General features: G+C 50.5%; 1 protein-coding gene across 6 annotated transcripts in view; it reads right to left on the bottom strand.

Moving 5' to 3' along the window:
• The window catches only part of OPCML (opioid binding protein/cell adhesion molecule like), a 310,429-nt gene that overhangs the window by 16,107 nt on the left and 268,909 nt on the right, over nt 1-25,413 (bottom strand). For all 6 annotated transcript variants that reach the window (XM_064732008.1, XM_064732007.1, XM_064732009.1 and 3 more), the window contains one exon: nt 8,823-9,055. In XM_064732008.1, the coding sequence (XP_064588078.1) occupies nt 8,823-9,055 (233 nt within the window). The remainder of the gene's footprint in view (nt 1-8,822; nt 9,056-25,413) is intronic.

Genomic DNA, 25,413 nt, shown 5'->3' with positions numbered 1-25,413 from the left:
AAATTTCCCAGCAACTTGACACATTAATATAGAAGTACAGTCTGTTATAGCAGAGGGAGATTGTCTGAGTCCTTCAGGGGAAAGCAGCAATCCAAAAATGAAAAGTGTGTGCCGGCAACTGCTGGAAAACGTAGTTAACGCTCGGAGCAGAACCGGCCAACTCCGACAGTGCAGCCACAATGAGCTGCAGGAAGGCTGTAAATGGCCCTTCCTCACTCAGACAAGATAACACTAATCCATATTACCAGCATCCTTGCACCTCTCCCCTCCAGTAACAGCTCCTCAAACTGGTACCAGGAACATCTGAAAACTACAACAACATCCAGGACAAAGGTTTCCCCAATTGGGGCATTTTTCATCTGCTCCTGAGCCCTGCAAACCAGCCCTCCTCGTGAGCAGTTTTGGTCCGAGATGACATCACTATCATTAGTGGATGCTGAGACCTTGGGATGCCACCCCTGCTCCAGATGGCAGCCTGTCTCTTCCTTGTGTGATTTTGCCTGCAGATGCTGGACTAGAGCGATGATGTGTGATGCAGGGCATCAGCAAAATCAGTCATCGTTCTATCCTTGCCCTCTCAGACACCTCCAGCTCAAGGCTGACATCCCTTTCCTGTTCCCTGAGTCCCAAACCACAAGTACAAAATGAGATGCAGAAACTGGTGCTCTGGGCACAGATGTGAGCCTGTCCCTTTCCTGGGCACAGAAACACTTTCACTCCTGTGGAAAAAATTACCACTACCCATAATCACTACAGTCCCAGTGCTCCCATTCAGAAAACCCCAAGCCATACAAACCCATGTGTCAGCCTGAAACCCCTTCTCTTAGCAAAGCATGCTGACACAGACATGCCAGCAGGTCTCACAGTGGGGAATTACATTTCCTGAACATCCAGAGGCAAGGGAAGCACGGCCTGCCCTAATCCAATCAGGAATGTCCCTGAGAGCCAGCAGGGACACTCAGTGGAGGGACACCCATGGACAGCACGGGGACCCCACAGGGCAGCTCAATACCTGTGACTGCGATCGTTGCCTACGAGGTTACCAGGACTTGGAGAAGGACATCAGAGGACCTTGATTACATTTTTATAGATCCCACTGACTGGGCTGTCAAGGATGGTGTCTCAAGGACACTCTGGTTTGCCATGGGACGAGCGAGTGGAAACTAGGACCACTTAGGGATGCAGGCAGGGCAAATTTGATGGCAAATATGACATGTGGATAAAATGAGCCCTCAGCCACGCCCTGTAAATACCATGAGATAGGGAGGACCAAGGCATGGCTGCCCTGACAAGCACATCCCACCAAAGCTGCCTTGTCTCAAGGTGGCGACAGCTTGGGATTGGTGCTGGGTGTGGAGTCCAAAGGCTCTCTCATGCCCCATAGATTTCTCTTGGTCCCCTCACAGGGTCAGGCAGCCCTGCTAATGCCTTGGAGCCCTCCAGCATGACTGTGGGTGCTATTCCTTGTCCTCTACCTGCTGACAGCATCTTTCCCTGAATTACCTTTGTTCTCAATATTTCCCTCCCTCTGCCCTATACAGCTGCAGTGAGAAAAAACAGGGCAGAACACCATCTCTATCCCTTTTATCCATAGTCCTTCCTCACAGAAGTCTACAGCTACAAGCAAATTGAATAACGAATAAATCCTGAGGAAGCGACGAGCGGCATGGTCTCACCGGAGCGACGAGCAGCGCGCAGAGGGTTTCGTCAGCCCTGCGTAGTATTAATCACAGGGAAGTTAATGCACAAGGTTTGGTAAGCCAAAAAATACATTTGCTCTGTAATTTCTTGTTTGTTCGGAAAGCCGGCGAGAGAAATTGAATGTGAAAGCGATGCCACTAAATTCAATAACAATAAGCCTGTGATTTATCTCCATCCTTTACCACTCGAGACCTGCACTGCCTGATGTGCAAATCCACGCTCTCTGTGGGACCTGGGCATGTGCCAGTGTCTGCCACCATCTCTGGGGAGTGTGAGGTGCCATCCCTCCCCTCACCTCACAGAGTGGGCCCTATGGGGCTGGCCATGGGATCACACCTTGGTGACACCGCCATGTCCTGTGCAACAGTCGGGATATCTGTGGGACTTTCCCCAGTATGTTCCATACCACACGTGCTCTGGACATCAGTGGCGGCCCTGCACTCATTGTCCCATCTGGGGACAAAAGCAACAGGAAAGCTCAGACCTGGAGAGCCACTACCAGCTGTTGGAACTCAGTACATCCCTCCGGGTGTCCAGAGTTGCTGGGACCCCTGCAGGAAGGCTCAGACCCTGGCACACAGCCCAGAACACCTGCGGGTTTGATTATGACCCATGGAGCAAATTACCAGCTTTGTATGAAGACCTGAAAACCATAGAAGTTTAAATAGTATAATAATAAAATTATCACAGGGTGGAAATGTAGATTTTAGGATTTTTGGAATGGGGGTTTTGGCGACAAGATGGAGGAACTTGGGTGTGTCCTTTCTTCTTTTTCTTGGTCTCCATCTTCTGCTGTGATGGTGGCACTTTGAGATTGGTTTAGAGTAGAAGTTCACTGTCTAACATAGGTGATAGGTATTGGAAAGTAATTGTAAACATTGTACATGTAGTTTTTAGTATAAAGACATAACACTCTCCCAGGGGCAGGGAGAATGCCTTGGACTGTCTTGCTGAGCTGACCTCGGCAGGGCAGAAGAAAATTTTTTATAGATAAGATACAATAAACAACCTTGAGACCAAGAAATGAAGAGCCTAACTCCTTCTTCAACCACCAGGCTGGGAAAAGAGACTTTCAGACTTTTCTCAGGGTCACTCTGAGCAGTGAGAGACCCCAACCACCAGACACCCAAGGGTGAGGAGGGACGGTCCCTGTGCACAGGGACGCCTCATCCCCGCTAAAGCACGCGGGGAGCAAACAGCACCTCGGGAATGGCTGCGTGCTCGGGGGCTGCACATGACGGTGACGCACACGGCCGTGTGCAGGCTGACTCATCCCCGGAGTGCCCATCCCTACCCCAGCCACTCGCCGCCGTGGCCCTGGATTATTTTTAGCTGCCAGATCATTACTGCTGCACGCCTCGGAGCGGAGAGCCTGCATGAGCACAGTGGCTGACACATGCAACTGATGTCCCTCCTCCACATCATTAGCTCCTAATCCATTAAAAGAGATGTCTTCCTATGCTGCTGATAAGGGGAGATGATGGATAACTATGGGTTCTTCAGACTGCCAGGCAACAGCCACTTGTCCACCCCTACTTGGGGGACAGGTCCCCATAGGGACAGCAGAGAGGGACATCTCATCTTCGGAGCTCTGAAGCCTCCATGGACACTGTCACACCTACAGCACATTGTGTTTCTTCCCTGGCACCTCCCTTTCCACCCCCTCTCACACATCTCCTATTTTGGGGAGATGCAGCGTTCATGCAGCTCCCTCACCTCTGCAGCTGCAGTGTCCAGCTGTGTCCTGTGACAGGTGATGCTGCCACCAGCAGGGAGAGGGACTGTCACCCTAGCAGGGGTCGGATGCCTGCAGGAGATGACACTGCCTGCCTTCCCAGCACCCCGGCTGCCTATAGCCCCAGGCATCTCCAGCTCTGCACAAGCCTCCCCGGCGCAGGCAGGATGGGGCTGTCAGAGGTGTCACTGTGCAAGGTCTCATTAGCGTACAGAAAGTCAGCACAAAGGAGGCAAATATGCTGAAAACTCACATTTTGCCTGTGCCTTCCATCTCCCTCACTGATGAGAAGCACAGCAGGGTGGCACCAGGGCCTCCTCCAGTCCCTGTGTGTCTGCTGAAGGCACCAGCAATACGAGACCTTCCCTAGAACAGCTCCTGTCTGATAGCCTTAAATGGGGCACCTGAGAGCCAGCTCCTGGCTGGCAGATAGAAATTGATGTTTTCACTCTCTCTAACTCATTGCTTTTGGGGTTCAGGAGATACCTGCAAGGACACACAGGGTAACCCTGTGAAAATGCGCCTCAATGTTTCCTCAGGGGGAACTGACTGGGGCAAGGAGGTGACATCAAGAGTTTTAACAACATGTTGCTGCTCAACAGCGATGGTGATCATCTCTGATCGAACCATTCTGGTGACAGCCCTGTCTGAGAGGCTCATCAGAGCTGATTTTATTGAGATAATGGATTAAGCACTTCTAAAAGCTACAGTTTGGTCAACAAAATGATTTTTGTCAAATTTCCCTGCCAAACGAGCCGTGTGTCACGGCCTCACATTTTCTACAAGCACTCCATTTTGGTAATATCGTCCTTTTCCCTTTGCTTGAGGTCTTGAATACCCTCTTTTCACAGCATTCCCCGAGTAAAACACCCTCTGTGGGATCTCTGTGGCATTTACAGGGAGGAACACGGCAAAAATTAAATACAGGCACTGAGAACCCTTTTCCAGGTGGAGCCACCTGACTGCTCGCAGTGCATCCTTTTTCTCCAAGTTTTCATGTTGAGACAGGGAAAGCAATAAAACCGAAACTCACAGTGTTATACCTACTGTGTAACCACCTGTCAGTAAATTTATGAACAATTAGGAAGTGAGAGTGCTTCCCAGGGAGCTATTTGTGCACGAGCTAAAACGTTCTTTCTGTTCGGAAATATAATGGGGAAACAACTTCACCAGTTCTCCCTCCTCTCCTCCAGTTTTGTTTTTTTGCAGTAATTAATCATCTGTTGCTGCTGGTCCCTGTGGCACATCCCGATGGCTCCTTTTCACCAGTTTCAGGCAGCTTTGAGACTGGGAGCCCAAGGATGCTGTCAGGTGAACACCATCCTGTCCATTTACCATTCTCCCATCTGGATTTTGGGATGGCATGTCATGGGGCAGTGGCTGTTCCTGTCTGGCCAGTGTGTGCTGTTTTCTGCCTGCCAGTCTGACTCTTCCTCCTTCCAGACCTTCCCCCTCTCCCTGCCCTCACTCTTTCATTTCTCCCCTTTGCTGCCTCCTGACCTTTTGATGCTCTGGTGCTTTTCTGTGTGCTCACATTTCCTTCTCTCTTTCCTTTTTTCTAGGAACTCTGGGCTTTTCTTCTCGTCCTTTTTTTCTTTTGTTTTTTGTTTTTTCCCCCTTCTAGTTGCTTCCTTCTTCAAACTTTGCTATTCCTTCCAGATTTTCTTTGGGCTGCTTTGTCTTTGAATTCACTATTACATTATTCCTGCATCACCTTCATTTGGCTGTTTTCACTCTCTTGTCCATCCTCTGCCTCTTCAGGGGGAAGGAAGGTTGAGATAGGGGTCTGGCTGCAACTTTTCATCCAACCTTTTCTCTTTGGAGAAAAAGATCTCCATGGAGGTGGCCTGGTGGAAGGGGAGGGTGGCCCTTTGAGAGCCCTAAGGAGCCAGTTGTTATCAGAAGGGAAAAATAAAAGTCTCAGTTTGGTTTTAAACACCCATGGAGAAGCTACATCTGCACTGGTGCTGCTTTGAGAGGTGGTGAGTGAGACACAGGACCAGCTCCAGGAGAGCATCCCAAGGTGCATTTGGATAATGCACCCTATAAAAGAAGGCCATGGCCCTTCAAAACCTGTCCTGGTTCCCAGGGCAAGGAAAGCAGCAAACAGCAAGACAGAAAATGGATTGTGCCAACCAGAAACAAGAGAAACAATGCCAACAGCTGGGAGAGGCTTCAGTATGATGAGTAGGATTAAGGCAGTACAGGGAAGGGTTCTTTAAATGAATCAGGAACAGAGGAAATATCAGAGACCACTGTTAGGTAGGGATGGCCAGTACCAATGCTCACCACCAAAATCTCCACCAGAAGGGATCCAAAGCTCACAGCCTCCACCAAAACATTGACGCTGAGCTCCACATTTTGGACTGAAGTACAACCTGAAGCAGCCCAAGCCACGAAGGAAGGACTGTTCCTGCCTACCACACTCCTCAGTCCAAAAACCATCCTGCAGCATTACACCATTAAGGTCTCCTGGCTCCTCCTTGCAAGCCTGCACCTCCCAGGAGCTCTCCCTCTCCCCCTTTTTGAGAGGTGGCCTCCACACTGCTCATCCCAGAGGCAGGAGGGCTCACCAAGGTCCACCCCACTTCAGCTCACTCCAGCCTTTATGACAAGAGGAAGCTGGGGTGGCTCATCTTCTGCTTATATGAGCTTAAATGCCTGTTCTCTCTCCATCCCAAACTCTCCCCAGAATACACCAGCATGCCATAAACACCACATCTATCTCTGAAAGCATCCATCCCTTCATCACGAGGCAGCTCCTGACAAAAAGAGGAAAAGGGAGACAAAAAAAAACCCCTCTGGCTTCCTGCCATCTACGCTGTTAACGGCTGTTGCAATGAACCAATGCAAGAGACATATTAATAGTGCTACTAAGAGACACATTTACTGTTGACGGCGATTCCCTGGCAGATTTATTGCTGGGTTGCTGGGAGGGAAGGCCAGGCCCCTCAGTAGCACAATTAAAACCCAATTGAACATGGGCACAAAGAATCAATACTCTCTCCGGCCAACTTATAGTTTTGCAAAATACAAATAGAAATTAATTGACCTGAATATAGTTGCTAACTGGTCATTACTGCGTGTTTGGCATCCTGCTGGCACAGTGAGGGCAAAAAACAAAGGACAGAGCTAAACCTCAATTTTGAGGCCAGAAACAGGGCTTTGCTCCCATCCCTGTAAAGTGTGTGCTCTGCTTACAGAAACAGCCAGGACTAAATCCATCTTTGGAAAATCATTCCTTTCCTCTCAGCACTGAGCAAAGGACTGAGTGTTGTTCACCCTCAGAAAAATCACAATTTAGCCACCAAAGAACTGCAGTGGAGCTGAGTGATAGAATGGCTTGGGTCAGAAGTGACCTTAAAGATCATCTTGTTCCCATCCCCTGCCATGGACAGGGACACCTTCTACTAGACCAGGTCGCTCCAACGTGACCTTGAACACTTCCAGGGATGGGGCAGCCACAGCTTCTCTGGGAAACCTGTGCTAGGGCCTCACCACTCTCACAGGAAGCATTTTCTTCTTTACATCATGCCTAATTTTCCTCTCTTTCAGCTTGTACCCATTATTCCTTTTAACTACAATTCCTGATGAAGAGCCCCTCTTGACTTCTTTGTAGGCTCCTCCAGATCCTGTATGGCTGCTATGGCATCTCCACACAGGCTTTTCTTCCTCAGGCTGAACCAAGAACAGAGCACAGGAGGATTTGCCTCTCTCATCACCACCATCAAAGGCGCCTACAGATGGATTTTCTCAGCTGGGCAAACCGTGTGGTTTGAGCTTAACTCATTGAAAGGGAAGTACAGACACTGCTCAGCATGGACCACTTGACCTGTGCCTGCACCCCCAGTTCCTCTCATGCTTCCCTCCAGCTGTGCAGGAGTGTCACTGCTGAGAACCACAGTCATCGCTGCGGTGGGAGCAATTCAACAGGACTTGCTCACACCAGGAAAAAAACCTTCTCCAGCACAGTTAGGAATGCCTCACCACCAGACCATCACACTGGACACAAAATCTCTCTCACCTTCACCTGGCTGTGCCTGGCAGGTGCCTGCATCACCCTGAGAAAGGGGTGAGGGCAGCGGGTGCTGAGCGCCGCCGCCAGTTCACCTGATTTCATTAGGTGCAAAGCACTCGGATACTTCACCGCTGTTGACTGGATGGATTAGCACGATTAGAGAGCAGACAGGATAAACAGATTAAACCTCACAGATGGACAGCTCGCACACAGCTCGAAAAGGAGGAGAGGGACAGCTCCAAACAAGGAGATGGAGGGATGCTTCCAGTGGATCTCCTCTCCCCTCTTCCTGAGGTGAGCCTCTTCACCACAGCCTCGTGCACACAATCTGGGGTTTCCCAACACATTCCCACAACCACCAGGCAGGAAAACCTGTTGGATGGGTGACCACAATCAACCCCTGCCTCTAGGCAATGAGGAGGGTACATAAATACATACATAACTCTGTTGGGGGCTTCTCAGAGACGTGTCGAGGCTGAGAAAGTTTTCAGATTTGCTCATTGCAAAATCAATACCCATCAGCTGTTTGAAATTAAAGGAAAGATTAGGTCCTGGTTTTATACACGCTTTATTGTATTCCGAGAGCTTTCTACTCAGCCAAATAAATCTTCTTTAAGAGGATTAGGAAACTTTCATTATCTTTATCTAACCTGAACTAACACTAACTCTGAAAAATTAATCTAGAGACCGGACAAAAGCCAGTAGCTGGTGCAAAGCCGCAAGAATCCAGAGGCAGCATCCCTCAGAGAGCTACTGGTCCCTCTGATCTGCCAGCACCTGGATCCCCCCATCAGAACAGCCTCAGAACACTGCTTTGCAACCCAACAGCATCTGCTATATTAATACACTTGCCTGTGAGGCCCTGTGCCAAGAGCCCTTCATGGCCCCACAGAGATTTCGACCTCTCTCCCAAAAGCACGGAGCCTTGTGCTGCTGGGATCTGCTTCTCCTCTGTGCCTGGCAGCACATTGCTTTTGGCTCTCCTGAAGCACTTCAAACACCTGCTTGAGCACCTTACTAACAAATCCCTGATGGAGCAAGCTGAGCAACACGGTTCCAAGCAAGACAAGTCAAATTCACAGCACAGAGAGGCAAAGGGGGAATAAAGAAGAGCTCAGCAGTCCCAGTGCCAGTTCTCAGGTGTCCTCTGCCCCATGTGACAACTGCACAACACAGCAAGGCTGAGACAATGCACGCTCATCTCCTCCCTGGCATGGTGGGCACTTGTCCACACTACTGTTCCCATGCCATGCAATCTCTGAAGCAGCTCCAACTCAACTATCAAGAGGGCCTCCAAACCCTTCCCAAGTCCAGGCAGCCTTCCAGACCAAACCACCCAGCAACAGCACGAGGCACGCTCAGACCTACCTTGCACGATGAGGTGGACGCGTGAAGTCTTGGGGTGATTGTCTGTCTGCACAGAGCAGGTGTAGGGCCCCTCATCGTAAATGTCCACGTTGTGTATCTTGATGCTGTACTGGGTCTTGGTGTTGGACAGGATGACCACACGGTTGTCTATAGACCACTTGTCATTGCCGGCATACAGGATGGTGCTGCGGTTCAGCCACGCTACCCGCGTGACCCGCTCATCCACAGTACACCTGCAGGGGACACACAGAGGGTCACACACCTGGAACGGAACACACACAGAGCATCCCAGGTCCCAAAAAGGGATGGGAGCAGGATGGGAGGGTGGCTCCCCAGCTCTGCCATGCTGTGGCCATGCTCCCTGTTTCCACATCCCCCATCACGTGAGATTTCACACAAACAGCAGGTTTGCCAGAAATAAAACCTCCCTTTTTCTTTTACACACAACTGGGGAACCACAGACAAAATTCCTATTGTTTGACCTCTGCAAGCCAGGCAGATCATCTCTTCTCACCCACCTCCACAGCCCCCCTTGCTTTTGCTGTGCACTGAGAATTCCAGATGAAGCTGTAAAATGTGCTGACAGTTCAGCTTGTCGGCACAGCCCTCGAGCCATCCCCGGGGTGATAAACACCCCCGCTGCTGGGGACAGGGGCCACAGCACACGCACAGGGAGAGGGGAAGAAGAGAAACAGCCGGAGACGGCCAAGCCAGCACATGGGGAAGGGAAGGGAACATTTGGATAAGCAGCTGTAAATCCTACAAGTGCCTTGAAAACACAACGCGGTCGTTTCCATTATTTATTTCCTGCCTGGCTCCCACCATCCCTGCTCTGAGACGTGCAGGAGCTCGGCAGCTCCGGTCCACGGCGCTGAGTTACACTTGGCAAGGAATGGGATGGGGGGGAAGGGAATTTAAATGTTCCTGGAAAACATGGCTTTTTCATGCTTTTTGATAGATTCTTCTCCATCTATCTACTTGTGGCTTTCTCTGCTGCTGCCATGGTATCTGCAGCAAAAGCTCTGAGTGTTTGGTTAAATTAAGAGCCCAGCATCCCTTGGGAGCTTCACCTTTGCCACCTGAGGACCAGGCTAGGGAAGCTTTCTCTTGGCATGAAAAAAAAAAAGAAAGGGAAATCAAGCTAGACATGAGCTAGTGCCAGCAGTGGCAGACCTGCCGCAGCCCAAGACTGTAGGAAAAGGCACCTACAGTCAATCAAGGAACTCGTGCGAGTCCCTCTCCACATGCCTGTAAATTCAGAGAGCAGCTGGGAGGCTGTTCCTGTCCTCATCCCCACTGCAGTGCCTCTCCTGCCCAGGCTCTGGGGGTGTTATATGCCTCCCTTGCTGAGATCGCAGAGCATCACCTCGATCGAGATTATTAATCGGGCACAGGGAAGGGGCGATACTTGGCATGCTTGAGGGTCCCCCCGGGTGCTCGGTTCAGAGGAATGAGCCATATATTCTCCTGCAAACAAGTAATTTTCCCCTTGCAGGAGCTGTACGTCTCTGCCAGCCACATCACGTATGGACTCAGGGAAAGACGGATGGTGCTCCATGCTTGCCACGGCACCATCAGCACAAGGGGACCCTGCCTGGTGTCAGACATGCCCTGGTGCCAGCTCAGCTTTGCCACACCAGGGCAGCCTTGTGCCAGCAGACAGCATTGTCCTTGTCAGGAAACCGAGCCCTCTCTTCCTTCAAATTAACTGGGGGAGAGCTAAGCACAGCCGAGTAAAGTTCGGCCCTGGGGGATTCCAGTCTAGTGGACTATTACTGCTGTCTCACTTCATTATAATGAATAATAAAGAGATACTTACACACGGCTTCTGTAAATTATTCATTGCGTGCACTGAAAAATCAGGGCAGCAATATGTAAAACAGACAACTTGCATGTCTGCGCTCATATAAATATCCAGACTACAGCCCTGCGAGGTACTCTCGGGTCCCCTCATTAGGGGTGAAGCACAAGGACTCGGGTTTGAAGTGACAGGGATGAGACGCTCGTGCCAGTGCTGATACGTTCCACTGTTGCAGCCCAGCTTTGGCTGGTGCATATGGGATGTGCTTCCTGAGGAGATCTGGGGTGGTCCAGGACGCCTGAGAGCTGGGGTGGTTCATTCTGCATTTACATCTCACACTTACATGTCAGAGCTGCACTGCATGAGCACCCAGGGATGCCCCAGGTGGACACTCACAGGAGGGAGGGCAAGGACAGCATCACCCTGCCTTGTCTGCGGTGCTGGTGACTGGTACTGCCCTCAAAACCACTTGGAATGAGCAGGAAGCAGCAACTTGGAGACCTCTGTAACAAATCCATGCCAAGAACAAGGAGGCAAAGGCTCCTCCTTCCCATCCCTCACTGCCACTCAACATCAAATTTAGGACCAAGTCTCTTTGGCTTTGTGCAGCATCATGTTCCTCTCTACTGGAACCCAGACTGTCCCCTGCAGCTACAGACAGCCAGACAAAAAACAGACCTCCTGTGCCTCCTGGGAACGTGTCAGAACCACCACCAGCAGAAAAATCCCATCCATCAGCTGGCACAGAGCACATGGCATTCCTGCAGGCACCTTCTCAGCTAACTTCACTTTCCCACTGCCAGTTTTCCTGTGCCCTGGCAATTGGCACTACAAAGAGAATACTGATGGACACCCTGGCACAAGGATCACCTCATCAGCTTCTTTACCTGTCTGGGAAAGTGATCTCCATTAGCTGCTAAGCTGACGGCACTCGCTTGTCTGCTGAGCCGTCTTTGCTCCCCATTTCCAATTGACCAGGATTATGATAATGTCTCCAGTAAGCAAACAGGTAAAGAGACTTCTGCAAAGTGTTTAGATAAAGCAGACAAGCTCTGACAAAGCTGGATAATAAAGCAGGCCAGGAGGTTTTCCCTTGAAGGGATCTAATTAAAACCAAAGACAAACCCCCATTAACAGTTTCCTGAAGGCACCGTATCCATCTCCAGAAACTGCCTTACCAGTCCAGAAGGGACAAAAGACAATAAAGCACCTGTCACATGGGAGGGAAATAAACTTATCCTGGCTCTGCAGTTCACCTGGAGAAAGCCCATCAGCAAGGCAGGGGGAATATCTTGGGAATGGTATCATCAGTCCCCAGCATACGCTGCATGCCAGCACCCCCACGCATCCCTTCTTTGCACAATGTGACCAGTGCCATCAGCTCCTCCATCTCTGCATCCCACTTACACCTTCATTGCCTCTGAGCAGAGACTTTTCACCATCAGTAACCCTTCATCTGCCTCCAACCACTGCTGCTCTCCTCCAGAGTGGCTGGGGAGCTCTGGATGCCAGGCTTTGCTGCAGCTCCCCACACTGTTCACAATGATACATGTGGGCTCTGTAAAGCTCCATCTCCTGAGACCCATACTGATCCCCTCACTCTGCAGGAGGACGAGAGCTGCTGCAGGGATCCCAATGCTCCACCAGAGATGAGGGTGATGAACCTGAATGCAATAGCGTGACAAGATGCATGAGGGTGGGAGCTGGGGGCACCGGCGCTGCGCTGCTTCCCCTCTAATTGCCCCTATTCCTCATTCTTAAATGCTAATTTTGAAGTTTGCCGTGGGATTATTTCACTTAGTGTCAACAATACAGATAGCTCTGCTGACGTGCTCTTTGTGTGTGGTGGCACACAGTGTCTGTCTCCCTCCTCCTGCACCTATTAGGAGAGACCCCACATAGCTCCCACAGCAGGCTCCTTTCCGGCCCCATCAATGAGCACTGACAGCACCTCTCCTATGTGTGGGTTGAGCCATAACACCCTCCACCTTCTCCTGCCTTCTCTGACCATGTCACAGACCTTTCCTGCACTGCTGACTCGGCTGAACACGAGGGAGAAGCCTGGGGCTGCCCTCAATGCCTCCCCATGGTGAGCGAAATACTGTGTCCAGGGTCAGCACAAGTTTTCTGGCAGTAATTTGGAGGGATAAACAGCACACAAAGAGTTGGAGCCATACAGGAAGTCCTGCAAAACCCTCTCCATGGGTGCAAAATATTCTGAGGATTGGGATATGAAATATCCCAAAATGCAAAATATTCTGAGGATTGAGATATTCTGAGGATTGGATAACTCCAAGATGTTGATGCACATCCTGAGAAACCCAGGGGACATGTTTGTACCTGAAGAGCCAACACCACCAGTCCCTGTCCATGCCATAGGCTGGGGGGATGGATCAACCCAAATTTGTTGTCCATTTATTTGGAAACATGGTGGGACTTTTGAGGTTGTCCAGTGCAGAGTCAGGACATGGACTTAATGATCCTTGTGTGTCCTTTCCAGCTGAGGATATTTGATGATTCTAGGATTCAAACCTCTCCCGTTTCCTTGTTCAAACCAACAGCACTCTACTTTTAAACTCCTTTATGGCCCTTCAACCCCAAACTGCTTCTCTCTCCTGTAGGTAACATGCCTCGTCAGGATGACAAATGGAGATGCCAAAACCAGTTGCAAACTTGCTGGCTGACCCAGTTTTCAGCAGCTAAAATAGCTCACCCAGATCGGGAGTGAAACCCCTCGACAGCGACCAGGTGATGCTTCACCCTGGGAAACCTCCAACCAAAAATACCTGTCACAGGGGCAGAACAAACACCCTTGTCTTTGAGAAGAAATTGTTAATTACATTTGCCAGGGACTCCTAATGGGATTTCTCCTGCACTTCCAATATTCGCCCTGGCTACACAGTTAAGGGGCACCGGATGTTTTTTATTCTGGGCGGCTGGAGCAAAGGCAGAGGAGATTTATTTGTAATCATCGGAAATAAACACATTTCCTCAGAAGTAAACACAAAAGAACAGAACCTGGCTGGGCTCCCACTTCGTTCAAGATGCAAATGAGAAGCAGGCCATCAAAACACTGCAGCTCCCCTAATCCTCTCCCAACAATGCAACCCGCCACATTATCTGCAGGGACAATGGCATCTGCGCCATGTGCCGGCAGGTCTCACATGGCAGCTCCCGAGGGCAGGACTGCGCCACCTGAGCTTGTCTCAGCCATCCAAGCTGTTTACTCGTGGGTGGAGGGCTCAAGGCACTTATTTTTTTCATCATGCTCCTGTACACTCTATCTCCGAGGCACCCACAGTGTCCCTTCTCCACTCTCTCCCATCCTTCTCAGTGCCTGGATGTGGAGTGCACAGCTTCATGCCTCCCCATGCCATCCCAGCACCCCAAGGACAGACACCACAGCTCCATGCCATCCCAGCACTCTGAGAACAGAAAGCACAGCTCCATGCCACTCCAGCACCCCAAGGACAGAGGGCACTTGGGATGCACCCTATGGCATCACCCAGCACCACCACCACCCATCCAGCCTTCACCAACCACTCAGCAAGTCCTGATCCATCACCACACCCATACCCACTGTGGGAAAACAAGGAGCATGGGGTGTGCCAGAGCTTGGCCAGCCCAAAGTTCTCCTTTTCTCTGTAACATTCCTCCCTCCCCACCTAACACCACTCAGCAGCTGCCTCCTGCAATGCCACACACAACTGCAAGTTTAATTAATTGCCTGGCCCCACTGCTACTGCTCCGATTCCCCAAGAGCTCCCAGTGCTGTTCAAACACACTCCAGGCCACTGGAAAAACCTGTTCCCTCCCAACAACCCCCTGCCCAAAGCCCTCCAAGGGCCATGAGACCCTTCTGCCCTCTCCAGAGGCTTGGGGCTTCACAGGGAGGGCTTGTCCCTGGTGGTTCCCCTGCAGTGGCAGTTTGCCCACCAGCAGGCACCAGAATAGGAGCTGCTCCCTGTGAAAAATCAAAGCCCAAATTGATACATTAGCGACTGCTAAATATAAAATATCCATCTGCAAAGATAATAAGCCTTTGAGGGCAGAGGCTGCTGAGTTGCTCCATTTCAGATAGTTTAATGGTGTTTTGGTCCATGACTGCAGCTCCCAGACATTAGAATGATAACAAGATGATGAGGAGGGCGGGAGCCGTCTGCGCGAGGCATCAGAAGTCAAGACAATGCTCACTACGCAGTCCCTGAGGGGTCCATGTCACACAAAACACTGGCTGCTCTGTGCCCAGCATCCACAGGGCTTTGGGTGGCCTCTGTGACAACCCAGCACATGCAAAAGCTGCCAAGGGGCTGCTGCCAAGCTTGAGCTGACATTAATTCAGGGAGGGGGGTCTGAGCCCCCTGGAGTCAGGGGTGGACCTGGGTACCACTGCAGGTGGCACAGAGTGATGCTAAAGCTGATGCAGGCATAGCTGTGCTGCAGATGGCTTATAAAGCAATCCTAGTTTGAAGAGGGAAGGGATGCCCAGTGAGGTGAGCTGCTGCACGGTGCCCCCTCTGACAGATCACATCTTCTCCCCAAAGCCATTCACGGGATTTTCTGAATTAATGCTCCACATCGAGCAAATCCAGAAACAGTCAGCTCTGTTAAAGCAAGCCAGGCTTTGCCTCCACTTCGTAAAGCCCTTCTTTCACTCCTCATTGCTCCTACTTCAGCTTGCAGGGACACACCTCACGCTGACAACATCATTGGCAAGGGAAAGGGGGGCTGGGCAAAGTCAGGTACTCCTCCCAGCCTGATTTTCCCTTGTTTCTGACACAGCACTGCATCAATATCCATGCCCACGTGCCGGGATGCTCCCCCCATGTGGCAGGGAAGGTCAGAAGGCATTAGCCTAAGCCCCAACAGCCAACAGCTGTTATTAGCTCAGGAGAAATCTTCATAAGGAAATATGAAGTGGCAGCAAAAGAAATAAAGCGGAAGGCCTTTGGATGGAGCAAATCAATGGGAATGTTTATAGAGCAGGTGGCACGTAAATGCTTCCATCAGAAGCAGTCGATGCTGGCGGCCACACCTCATCTCACAAAGACAGAGATGAAAATGAAGGCACTGAGCAGGGGCAGCCAGGCCAGTAAAACCTCAGAAATTGGAAGAAGTACAGAAAAGCATCCTTCCTTGCCCAAAATGATTGCACTTTTTCCCTAACACAGCCAGGCATTTATTTCACACTTCTCCATGGTCACTTGGCCATGCTGTGGTTTGAAGAAGGCTGGGACATCTTCCCAGCTCTTCTCCAAAATGACATTCACCAATTCACACAATCCAGCAGCGTTTACCATCAAGGCATCAGTACCTATCCTAAGAAACATGGGCAGAGAGCTGTTTTCTCACCAGGAAAAGCAAATTGCCCTATCCCTACACCGAGCCCTGCCCTACATCCCTGCAGGGAAAAACCCACCAATGCTCTCAGCACCCTCGAAGGATGCAATCTGGAGATTCCCCTGCTCTCTGCCAGTGTAGGCAGAGCGCCCTGCTCAATCAGCACCTGCACCTTGCCTAAATCAGTGCTAATCTCACACAATACAGCACCTGCAACCGCCTGATTTCCAGTGTTCTTCAATCAAAAGCAGCAAAGAAAACACTGAGTTCATCGCTAGCAGAGCTGAGCAGTTGAGAACCTCAACTCCTCCACGCCTGTGCTGGGGTTGTAGGGTTGGAATTTTCCTTGTTATTGCTTTTCTGACGGGTTTTTCATTTATCTGCCTAGGCAGGGAGAGAGAGGAATAACTTTGGCTGTCACAGCTGGACATGCAGTTAAGTGGCGGTAATTAGCGTGTGGCAACGTGAGCCTCTGACCGCTCTGATTCAGCCATCCTGATGGGACTGGGGACCATCTCCATCTCAGCTGGATGAGGGGGACACTTTCAACCCAGGGGGATGTGGCCGTGGCACTGGCAGCATCCCACAGCTGCAAAAGAAGAAAGGATGCTGGCAGGCTGATTAAAATCTGGATCAAGGCACATCCACGAGAGAAGGAGCCGGAGCAAAACCATCGGACACTTGTCCCTGCATTGCAAGGAGGGGAAATTGGTCTGAAGCCACCCCAGTGAAGGACACAGTGGCAATGCAGCAAGGGGGTGGTGTTGTCACCCTAAAAGAGGTTCCTGGGGGAAATAAAACATGTAGGGCCCTTTAATAGGAAAGCCATCCATGTCTCCATCACATGTGGGCCTCATGCTTTCGGTGGGTCTATCTGGCCACACCACCCTCCCCGAGAGCCAGGCAAAAAGCAAACCTCTTCTCACATCCTGTTGTTGATTACCACCAAAAATATATTTGTCATGAGATGCCCACTGCTATCTGTGTGGCTCTTAAGGGTAATGGAGAGGTTTCAGTCTTTGGAGGATAAGTCTCAAGCTCTTGGCTGCTTGCCCGGGAGGATTATTTTACATCAGGTTGAGTTCTGTAGTAATTATCTTCAAAACAGCTGGACTGCTGGATAAACTCACTGTATCTTAATGCACAATACGGGAGCAAATGCAGGGAATTAAACTGCAATTCCAGGCAGATCGACGGAAAAACCTCTCGCCGGTGTTTCAGAGGCCGAGGCTCAGGGCTTCTCACACGTTAGGGGTGGGGAGGCATTTGCTCATTTGAAATCAATTCCAACTTCCCCAGAGACAGAACGGAGGGAGAAAGAGATGCTGGATGAAGATGTTTTACCCTCAAGCTTTCAGCAAAGAAAAAAAGCACTGTTTTCCTGACCCTCATGGTTGGAAAATGAAGCAGTGTTTGATCCAGGCTGGACAGCCTGATGCTCCACACAACCCCGAGACTTCCATAAAAGCTCCAACATTACAAGGTCTTGGCTCCACACTGTACCATTCACTGCAGTGATAGCGGGCAGGGAAAGCTGAGGGGCAAATCAGCTCACTCCATCCACACCCCTCACACCTGAAAGTCACCCCCTGTGAGTATCCCACCCCAAGAGGATGAAGGGGCTGACAGATGGACAAACTGACTCCCAGACTGGTCCACCAGTATGAATTAAAAGGAAAAAAGAAATCAGGTACCTTCACGATTGTGCTGCCACAAGATTTAGGTACAAAATCCTTGCAGACAGAATTAATAATCTCTAAAAAGATAGAAATTCTGCCGCTGGAGAACGAAGCTGTATTTCATGGCAAACACCATAAAGTGCTCCTGCCAAACGCGAGATCTGTAAACGACCTGGGTGAGCCATCAGCTCAGGAATATAATTGCCAATTTGCAGGAATTTCACCAGCAATTAGGCAAAATAAAATAACCCACCAGAGGAAATCCTCTGCTCGCTGCTCCCACGCCTCCCTGACCCATCTGATTTCTACCCACCACTGCTCTGCCGGGATGAGGGTTGATGCTTCAGGCACTAAGGAGCCAGGTGACAGCTCTGTGAAGATGAAGAAGTCATCTCCAGTGCCAGATGAAGAAGTCGTCATCATTGTGAGGTGACAACAGACACTCCTGGGCACCAGCCAGATGAAGACCTTTCCTGCTGGTATCCCCTCTCCGAGCATCCCTGAGAACCAGGAGTCTCATCTAGGTAACCCCAGGGGCCGAACAACTGCATGCAATTAGGGGGTTTATTTGTTTGAGTTGCACGTGAATATCCCAAATTACATTATCAGATCATAGTCCTGCTTCTGATTTATTCCTTCTTTGTTCTTCAAGTCTTCGTACATCTAAGCAATTAACCTCTCAAAGAGCTGGAGAACACATAATTATCCTCATTTGTCTAAACGTCACCAAGATGGCTGCCTTTCAATTAACCTTCTGGGAATGGAGGGAAGTTGGAGTGATACAGTGATCATTTCCAACTTCAGCCTAGGCTGCAGCTTTTTTTTTTCCCCTTAAAGTAATTTAATTGAAATATTCAGATGATAAAATATAGCCAGATAACTGTTACTGCAGGTAACGGGATCAAGAGGGGGCTTGCAATCGAAAAAGAAGTCAAACGAGGTACAGTAATATTATATCAATACGTGGCACTTCCATCTAAAAATATCAAAGCACTTTGTGCTTATTAATGAAGGGAGCATTTCACACTCCCCTGCCAGGCTGAGACTTACATCACTTCAATATGTCACTGCTATCAATAGGGAAACTGAGGCAGAGGATGTGCTCTGCCACTCGGAATTTACAGAGTCAATCCCTATGCAATCAGGAACTTCCCAACTCTCATGAACCCCTTTCCTACCCTAGCAGAAGTTGGCTCCTGCATGAGGACAGCACGGGAGACACTCTGATGGCCGAGCTGCTTTTGTTTTTATTTATTTTAATAATAATAACCCCCGATCTGCTGAGCCAACGTCTGCCACACCAGGGAGTGAGGGAGCCGTTCCCACCCATCGCCTCGCTAATAAATATGCATCGTTCCTGCTGGGAAGTGCCAGGTCAAGCTTTGCACCCGCACGAAGTACGACACCAGCATCGTCTGGCACAGGCGAGCAATATTTATACACACCCCCCGCTCATAAATACACAGGCAAAATAAACAAGGCGTCTCTGAAGTTCAGCGCATCTCCTCCCTGACAAGCGTGGCTCCTCAATTCCCCGCGGTGCTACGGCTCCGCTCCCGGCGTGAAATTGAGCTCTCCAAAAAGCAATTTGGGCTTTGCTTCAACCCTGCTCAGTGCCTCTTGCCCCGGCAGCACCAAGGTGGCTGTGGCAGGAGCAGCTCTCAAACTCCCTGCACACAGAGTGGGTTGGGGGAGGCTGGACAGAGCTCCCACATAAAGGGAAACTGAGGCACAGTGATGCACAGGACTCATTCCCTGCATCCTTCCCTCCCAACCTCACGTGTGGATCAGTGTTTGAGCACTAGGCAGCCACTCTGCTTATCCATGCAGGCAAGAGGGGAGGAAAGGACGTGTGAATACAAGAGGGTTCCCACTGGGGACACCACAAACCCAGAGCATTCATCCGGAGATGAGAAGCGAGGGTAACACAATAGCCACTGAGTTTATTCTCGGAGCAGGCTGGCGGCAACACAATTAAAATGCAGGTCGGAGTTAAGGAACCTTCCTATAAATCTTTGCTTTTGGCTCTTGGGCTTGACAGGAAGCCTATACCTGGCGCGGGGAGTACAGACCGAGGGGGAGGCATGGATAAAGGCTCTGCTTTATGGACGGCCATTTTAATGTTTCGTTTGAGTAATGGGCCTTGCAAATTAGCACCCCGGCAGCCTGAAATACATATTTTTCCAAGGACATGCAGGCTTCCTGATCTGACAGGTGATGTGGGCAAACAAGCCCCGAGGGCAGCTGCAATCTCAGCTCTTTGTGGCTGCAGTCATATTCTATCCCAGCCGGGATGATGAAGAAGAAAACAGAGAGCTTGGAGGGGGAATCCGGAGGCTGAGGGAGGAAATGGAGCAGAAAACGACCCTGTGCGAGACCAGCGAGGGGCTGATGAGCGGCAGCAGTGGCAGGGAGTGCCTGCCAGCCTCTGGAGGGAACTGATGCTGCACTGGCACAGCACGGCTCCTCTCTCCCTCAAGGGAACCCGGCGAGACACTCCGGGGCACGTCTCTGGCACGTGCCTCTCCTTGCACAATCAAAACCATGGATCTCCAGCTCTTGATGCAGCTTGTCTGAGCATCTGGCTCTGGGCTGAATATTCAGAAAGGCTGGAGGTGCTGCAATCACACTGGGGAGAAGGGGGATGCCTTGGTTGTGGGGAAATTAAGCTGACAGCCAGTGGACTGCCCAGTGGGGCTCCAGTTTCTCCAATACAAACATGGCCAAAAAGATGGGACATCCCTGCAATAACTGGGAGAGGAGAGTCAGGAGAGCAATGGAGAAATATGTGTGGCTGAACACGAGGGGGAGCTCAGGCCAGAGTGTACAGGGGAGCACAGAGCAAAAAGCAGAGCCTACAGCTCACCCTCTCTCTCCATCCCTCCTTTTCTGCATCCTCTCCTTCTTCTCCGTTTATCCATCCCACCCCACCATGTACATAATCTGCCTGGCTGTCACCTTCCCACACCAGAACAAGACGTGCTGGAGCTCCATCAGACTGCAGAGGAAGAAGGTGGTTGAGCACGCAGGGGATGTGTCTGAGCTGCCCCATTTGGATGTAACTGCACAGCAAGGGGGAAACCCCTTGCATGGAGCTGGACGCGTAGCTGGGCATGCATCCAAATCAGAGCTGAAAATGTGCCTGTAAATTGTTCTGAACCACAAATGAGGAGATGGATGTTTGGAATTCTCCTCCTTGTCCACACAGCCTCCTCCAAGAGGCACGGGGTGACACATCCCTGTCAACACACATCTGTCTGCCTCTGGATTTCACTGCACAGACCACAAAGGATGGGTGAACAGGATGAAAGCAAGATCAGAGCCTGGAGCAGCAGTTTGCACTTTACTTTCAGGGTCTTTATCTTAGATTGAAAGTGTCCAAAAGGGTCTTGGGAGCAAGCTGAGCTGGTGCCCAAGACATGAACTTTGCATCACAGTGTGTCACAGAACTGGAGATGGACTCCTTCCTGACCCACTCCATGCACAGGGCACAACTTGCTGCATCTCTCAGATTACTCCAGCACAGGGAAGCTGCACTTTGCGAGCACGCAGCTCTGCCTGCCTCTCCCACTCGCCCTGCCAAGTTTCAGTCATCCAGGATGTGATTTGGAGAGACAGCTCTGAACTCGGCAGGAGAGGCAGGAGTTTCAGCAGTGTATCCAGCACTCCTGAGGCGCTCTGGAGCCGCGGCACGGAGCCTGCGTGCCAGCCACTGGTGCGTGCTTGTCCAACCAGGGAGATGCTCCAGGGCAAAGGGGAAGGAGCAGCCTTCCAGAGGTACCACGCGTTCCAAGATACTGGTGTTTTATGCACCAGCATCTCCCTCCAGGAGGTTTGACTGCAGCTCACTGGGGCGAGTGCAACAACTTCCACCTTTCCCTGAAGGTGTAGGTGTGCGAATCCACAAAATCAGAGGGGTTTGGGAAAGCTGCAAAAGGCAGGCCTCAGAGACAGCAGAACTGTGATTAGAGCTAAGCAGTAGCCATGAGATGGGTCAGCAGAAAAATTATTTAAAAAGTAGAAAAGCAAGGACAAATAGAACAATGGTCTGTGTATTAACGCTTGTCTAGAATAACTCCCTAAGCTGCAGAAGAGTTTATCTAGCAAGATATTAGGAAGTTCTAAGCTTAATAATGGAGCTCTGTGCATTGTGTTTTAAGGCTTACAAGTAGGTATTGTATTCAAAATAAGCAAGCATTATTTTAACCAAAGTTTTGTGTGCTTATAGTAGTTGGACAGAACTACTGTCAATGTGCTTTTGCTTTGTGTGATTGGTGAAAAAACTTATAAAATAAGTTGTCACATTAAGTTCTTGGTCTGCTGCCTGGGATGTGAGCTGATGGCATCTTCCCATTGTCATAACCATGTAATGAGACTGATGCTGGAAAATAAAACCGCTCAAGGCACGTTCCACAGCAGCCCCGTCCTGTTTGTGATTTGTACATATACCCCTGGCCGGCGATAGGGTTGAGCTCTCAGGAATTCCAGCCACCCAGAGCCCATACATTTCATTTATAGCCACAACGAGTGCCCAGAGCCACCATCAGTAAATCCATGGTGTTGTTGCCACCCTAAGGACATGCTGAGAGCAGTTCCGAGAAATCCCTGCAGCTTTAATACCCGGAATGCCAGAAAAGGGACATGGTGATTCCAGGTATTTCTGCCACCCATTTGTGTGCACCTACAGAGCAGAGAGACAGAGGATTGGGCCAAGGCGCACGGAAATAATTTTCTGCTGGCAAAGCTGCCGACTCAAGGAGAAACATAAAACCCTCGATGAAGGGCTTGTCTAGTTTATTATAACATCGCCTTTAATTTATGCGCCTGCCTTTTATGATTGTTCTCTATCGCTGTTCCTGGGGCTTATTTATGGAGGGCCATTAGCACAGAGAGCAGGCCCTGATGAGGGAGCATTTGCAGTCTGCCGGGGGACCAGGATATAAACTGAGCTGAGGAGGAGGCAGTGAGCTCTCGCATGGGGCTGCCCGAGTCCTCTCCCCGAAAGCTGAGAAGGATAATTTGATCTCGGAGAGTGATACAACTTCATTTCACGTGGCTGTCTCTGGGCAGGCTGCAGCCTCCTTCACATGCACTTTGCTGAATTCCCTAGTCCCAAACAAACTCCGCAGTGAGCAGAGGGGACGTAGAGAGCTTTGGATCAAACTGTCCACACCAAACACAAAGACAGGGAAAAGCCTCTCAGGGGTGTGAAAGAGATGCCAGGGTGAGGAGAGGGAATCACAGAGTGGTTTGTGTTGGAAGGGATTTAAAGATTGTCTCATTCCAACCCCATGCCACAGGCAGGGACACCTTCCGCTATCCCAGATTGCTCCAAGCCTGATCCAGCCTGGCCTTGGACACTTCCAGAGATCCAGAGGCAGCCACAGCTTCTGTGGGCATCCTGCACCAGGCCCTCCTCATCCTCACAGGCAGGAATTGCTCCCCATATGCCATCTAATCCTGTCATCTTAAAGCCGTCCACTCTTGATCTTTCTCTACAACACCCTTATAAAAAGCCCCTCTCCAATAAGGGGTCCCTCCCCAAGTGCACAATGTCGAGGCAGTGCATCCCAGGATGCTGACACTGGCACTCATCCCTGCCTGGGCATCCCAGCCCTGTGCCCATCTCGTCTCCTTCCACTAAAAGCAAAACACTTCGAAGGCTGTGCGAACACCCCACAGTACACAAACAAACTTCACTAATTATTCCTATTTACAAACATCACTCTCCAATCTTCAACACAACTCAGACAGGCAATCCTATGCTGGTAATTAAAACCACAGGCACCAAAATGATGGGTTAATTAAAGGTCCAACCCACCCCCAAAACGCATCGAAGTGCAGGGAAAAATGCATTGGTTCAAACCCAAAGGAAGCGGGTAGGTGGGTCTGTTGGCAGAGAGAGGCGATGTAAAATGAATTTGTATGATCAAAACCTTCCCGTACAGTTCGCAGGTAATTTGCGACGAGAACAAAAGCTTTAAATTCATCCACTAAATTATTCACTACAAATCGTCCTCTCGGCTCCTGCGCCCGTGTCCTTCAAGCTGTTCTAGGTGGTGATTATGTCCCCTCGGTGCACGCGGAGGCCTCGGGGAAGCGGCTGCAGGAAAGACGGAGCTGCCGATCCGACACTGGCAGTTTGATTTACAGAGAGAACTGGGGAGAGGAGACAGCAGCCCTCAGGAAAAAAGAAACTTCAAGCTCTAACCATCCCATCAAGGGGCTTTCTGCCTTCTTTATGTGGCGAGGTTTTTTTTTTTGCTCCCCTTCGCTTTCCGCAACAAGCTCCCGCTGCAGGCACAATAGATGATGCTAAATTATTTTGGAATATGCTGAGAATGCCCTGCTTGGCCAAGCGAAGCCTCATAAATCATTCCTCTTCTTCCACTCCCTTTCCTATTCCTGATCTCTCTTTCAGGCAGTATAATGCCTGCTTGCTGGGGAGCCCATTGCCCTGGCACCCTGGGCACTACTGAGAATGACCAGAGCCATTCCTGCTGTCAAAGGGATGAGGCCATGTGACTGGGACAAACTGGAGCCACTCGAGCTGCTCAGGTCTCTGCACACCAGGAATCAGTTCTGGAGCTCACCTGGGTGCAAGGCAGCCCCACAGCAGCTCATGGTGGTCACAATTCCATGTATTGCTGGGAAGGGATGGGAAAAGCAGCTCACGTTGCATTTATGTGTCAGATTTTTAAACATCACCCCTGATGAAGATGGTGATTAGGACTGAGTTCCTCTCTTGGCAATAGCACAGGTCCCCTCCAAAGCAGGGGAGATGCTGGTGAAGGACCTGCCAGGGCAGTGTGCCACCAGTAGTCTGGAGAAGAGGGAAGAAAAGGAAAGCTGGGGAGAGGAAACCCTGCATAGAGGAGATGTGGAACTCTTTCACATTTGTGCTACTCTTTCACATTTGTGCTGTGGAACTCATTCAGCATTTGTGCTGTAGCTGGAGTGGCTGCATGGCCCAGGGCTGTCAGCCTGGCTCCTTGCACCATGACTAAAATCACACTTTTCACTAAAAACCCCAGAGCAGAGATACCTCAGTCAAAGGCAGAGGCCCCTCCAGCTGGAACTGATGGGAGAAAAAGCACTTCGGACCAGGAACCACAGTGTGGCAAAAGCACAGTCATTTTCTAATACCTGAAGTGACATTTTCCGAGTCCCTCACACTCAGCTGTGACACTGAAAATGTCATAATAGGGATATGAGTGCTGTGCATCTCTGTGCTGGTCTGGTACCCATCACTCAGGAATGATGGAGAGGCAGCAGGCTCGGGGAGCTGCTGACGAGAAGGAGCAGTGAGCAGTTCTGTTTGCATCCCTGGGCAAGAATACACTCTGTTCCCTCCCCGGAATAAGGTGGATTCCCATCTTCCATGGCTTGGCTGTGAGCTGGCCTGGGAGGACCCAGCCAGGCATTTTGGAGGGGTGGGCAGGATGAGGCAGAGTCCCCTGAGGTCACCCCAGGGAGGAGGGAGCCCTGTTATCCATCAGTGTTTGATGCACCCAGAGCTGCAGGATCAGGCTGAGGGTACCAGAGCAGAGCTAGGATCCCCCAGCCCTCAGCATCACTTCCACCTCCCCATCTACAGACACAAGTAGGGTTTATCTTGGGTTTTTTAATAACTGCCCTCCTGCTCTCCCCAGGAAAACAAGCCCCAAATGCACTAAGAGCCTCAGCAGCCACCCCTGCCTCTCCAGAGCCTGAGCTTTACGACTCTGTAGCCATTCCTCACTCGCTGCGTTTTGCACAGACCAGATGTGAC

Source organism: Zonotrichia leucophrys, chromosome 24, assembly GCF_028769735.1.
Source record: "Zonotrichia leucophrys gambelii isolate GWCS_2022_RI chromosome 24, RI_Zleu_2.0, whole genome shotgun sequence".
Taxonomy (NCBI): Eukaryota; Metazoa; Chordata; class Aves; order Passeriformes; family Passerellidae; genus Zonotrichia; species Zonotrichia leucophrys.
The sequence above is the reverse complement of the archived record's forward strand: the minus strand, read 5'-3'. Positions and strand labels throughout refer to the sequence as shown.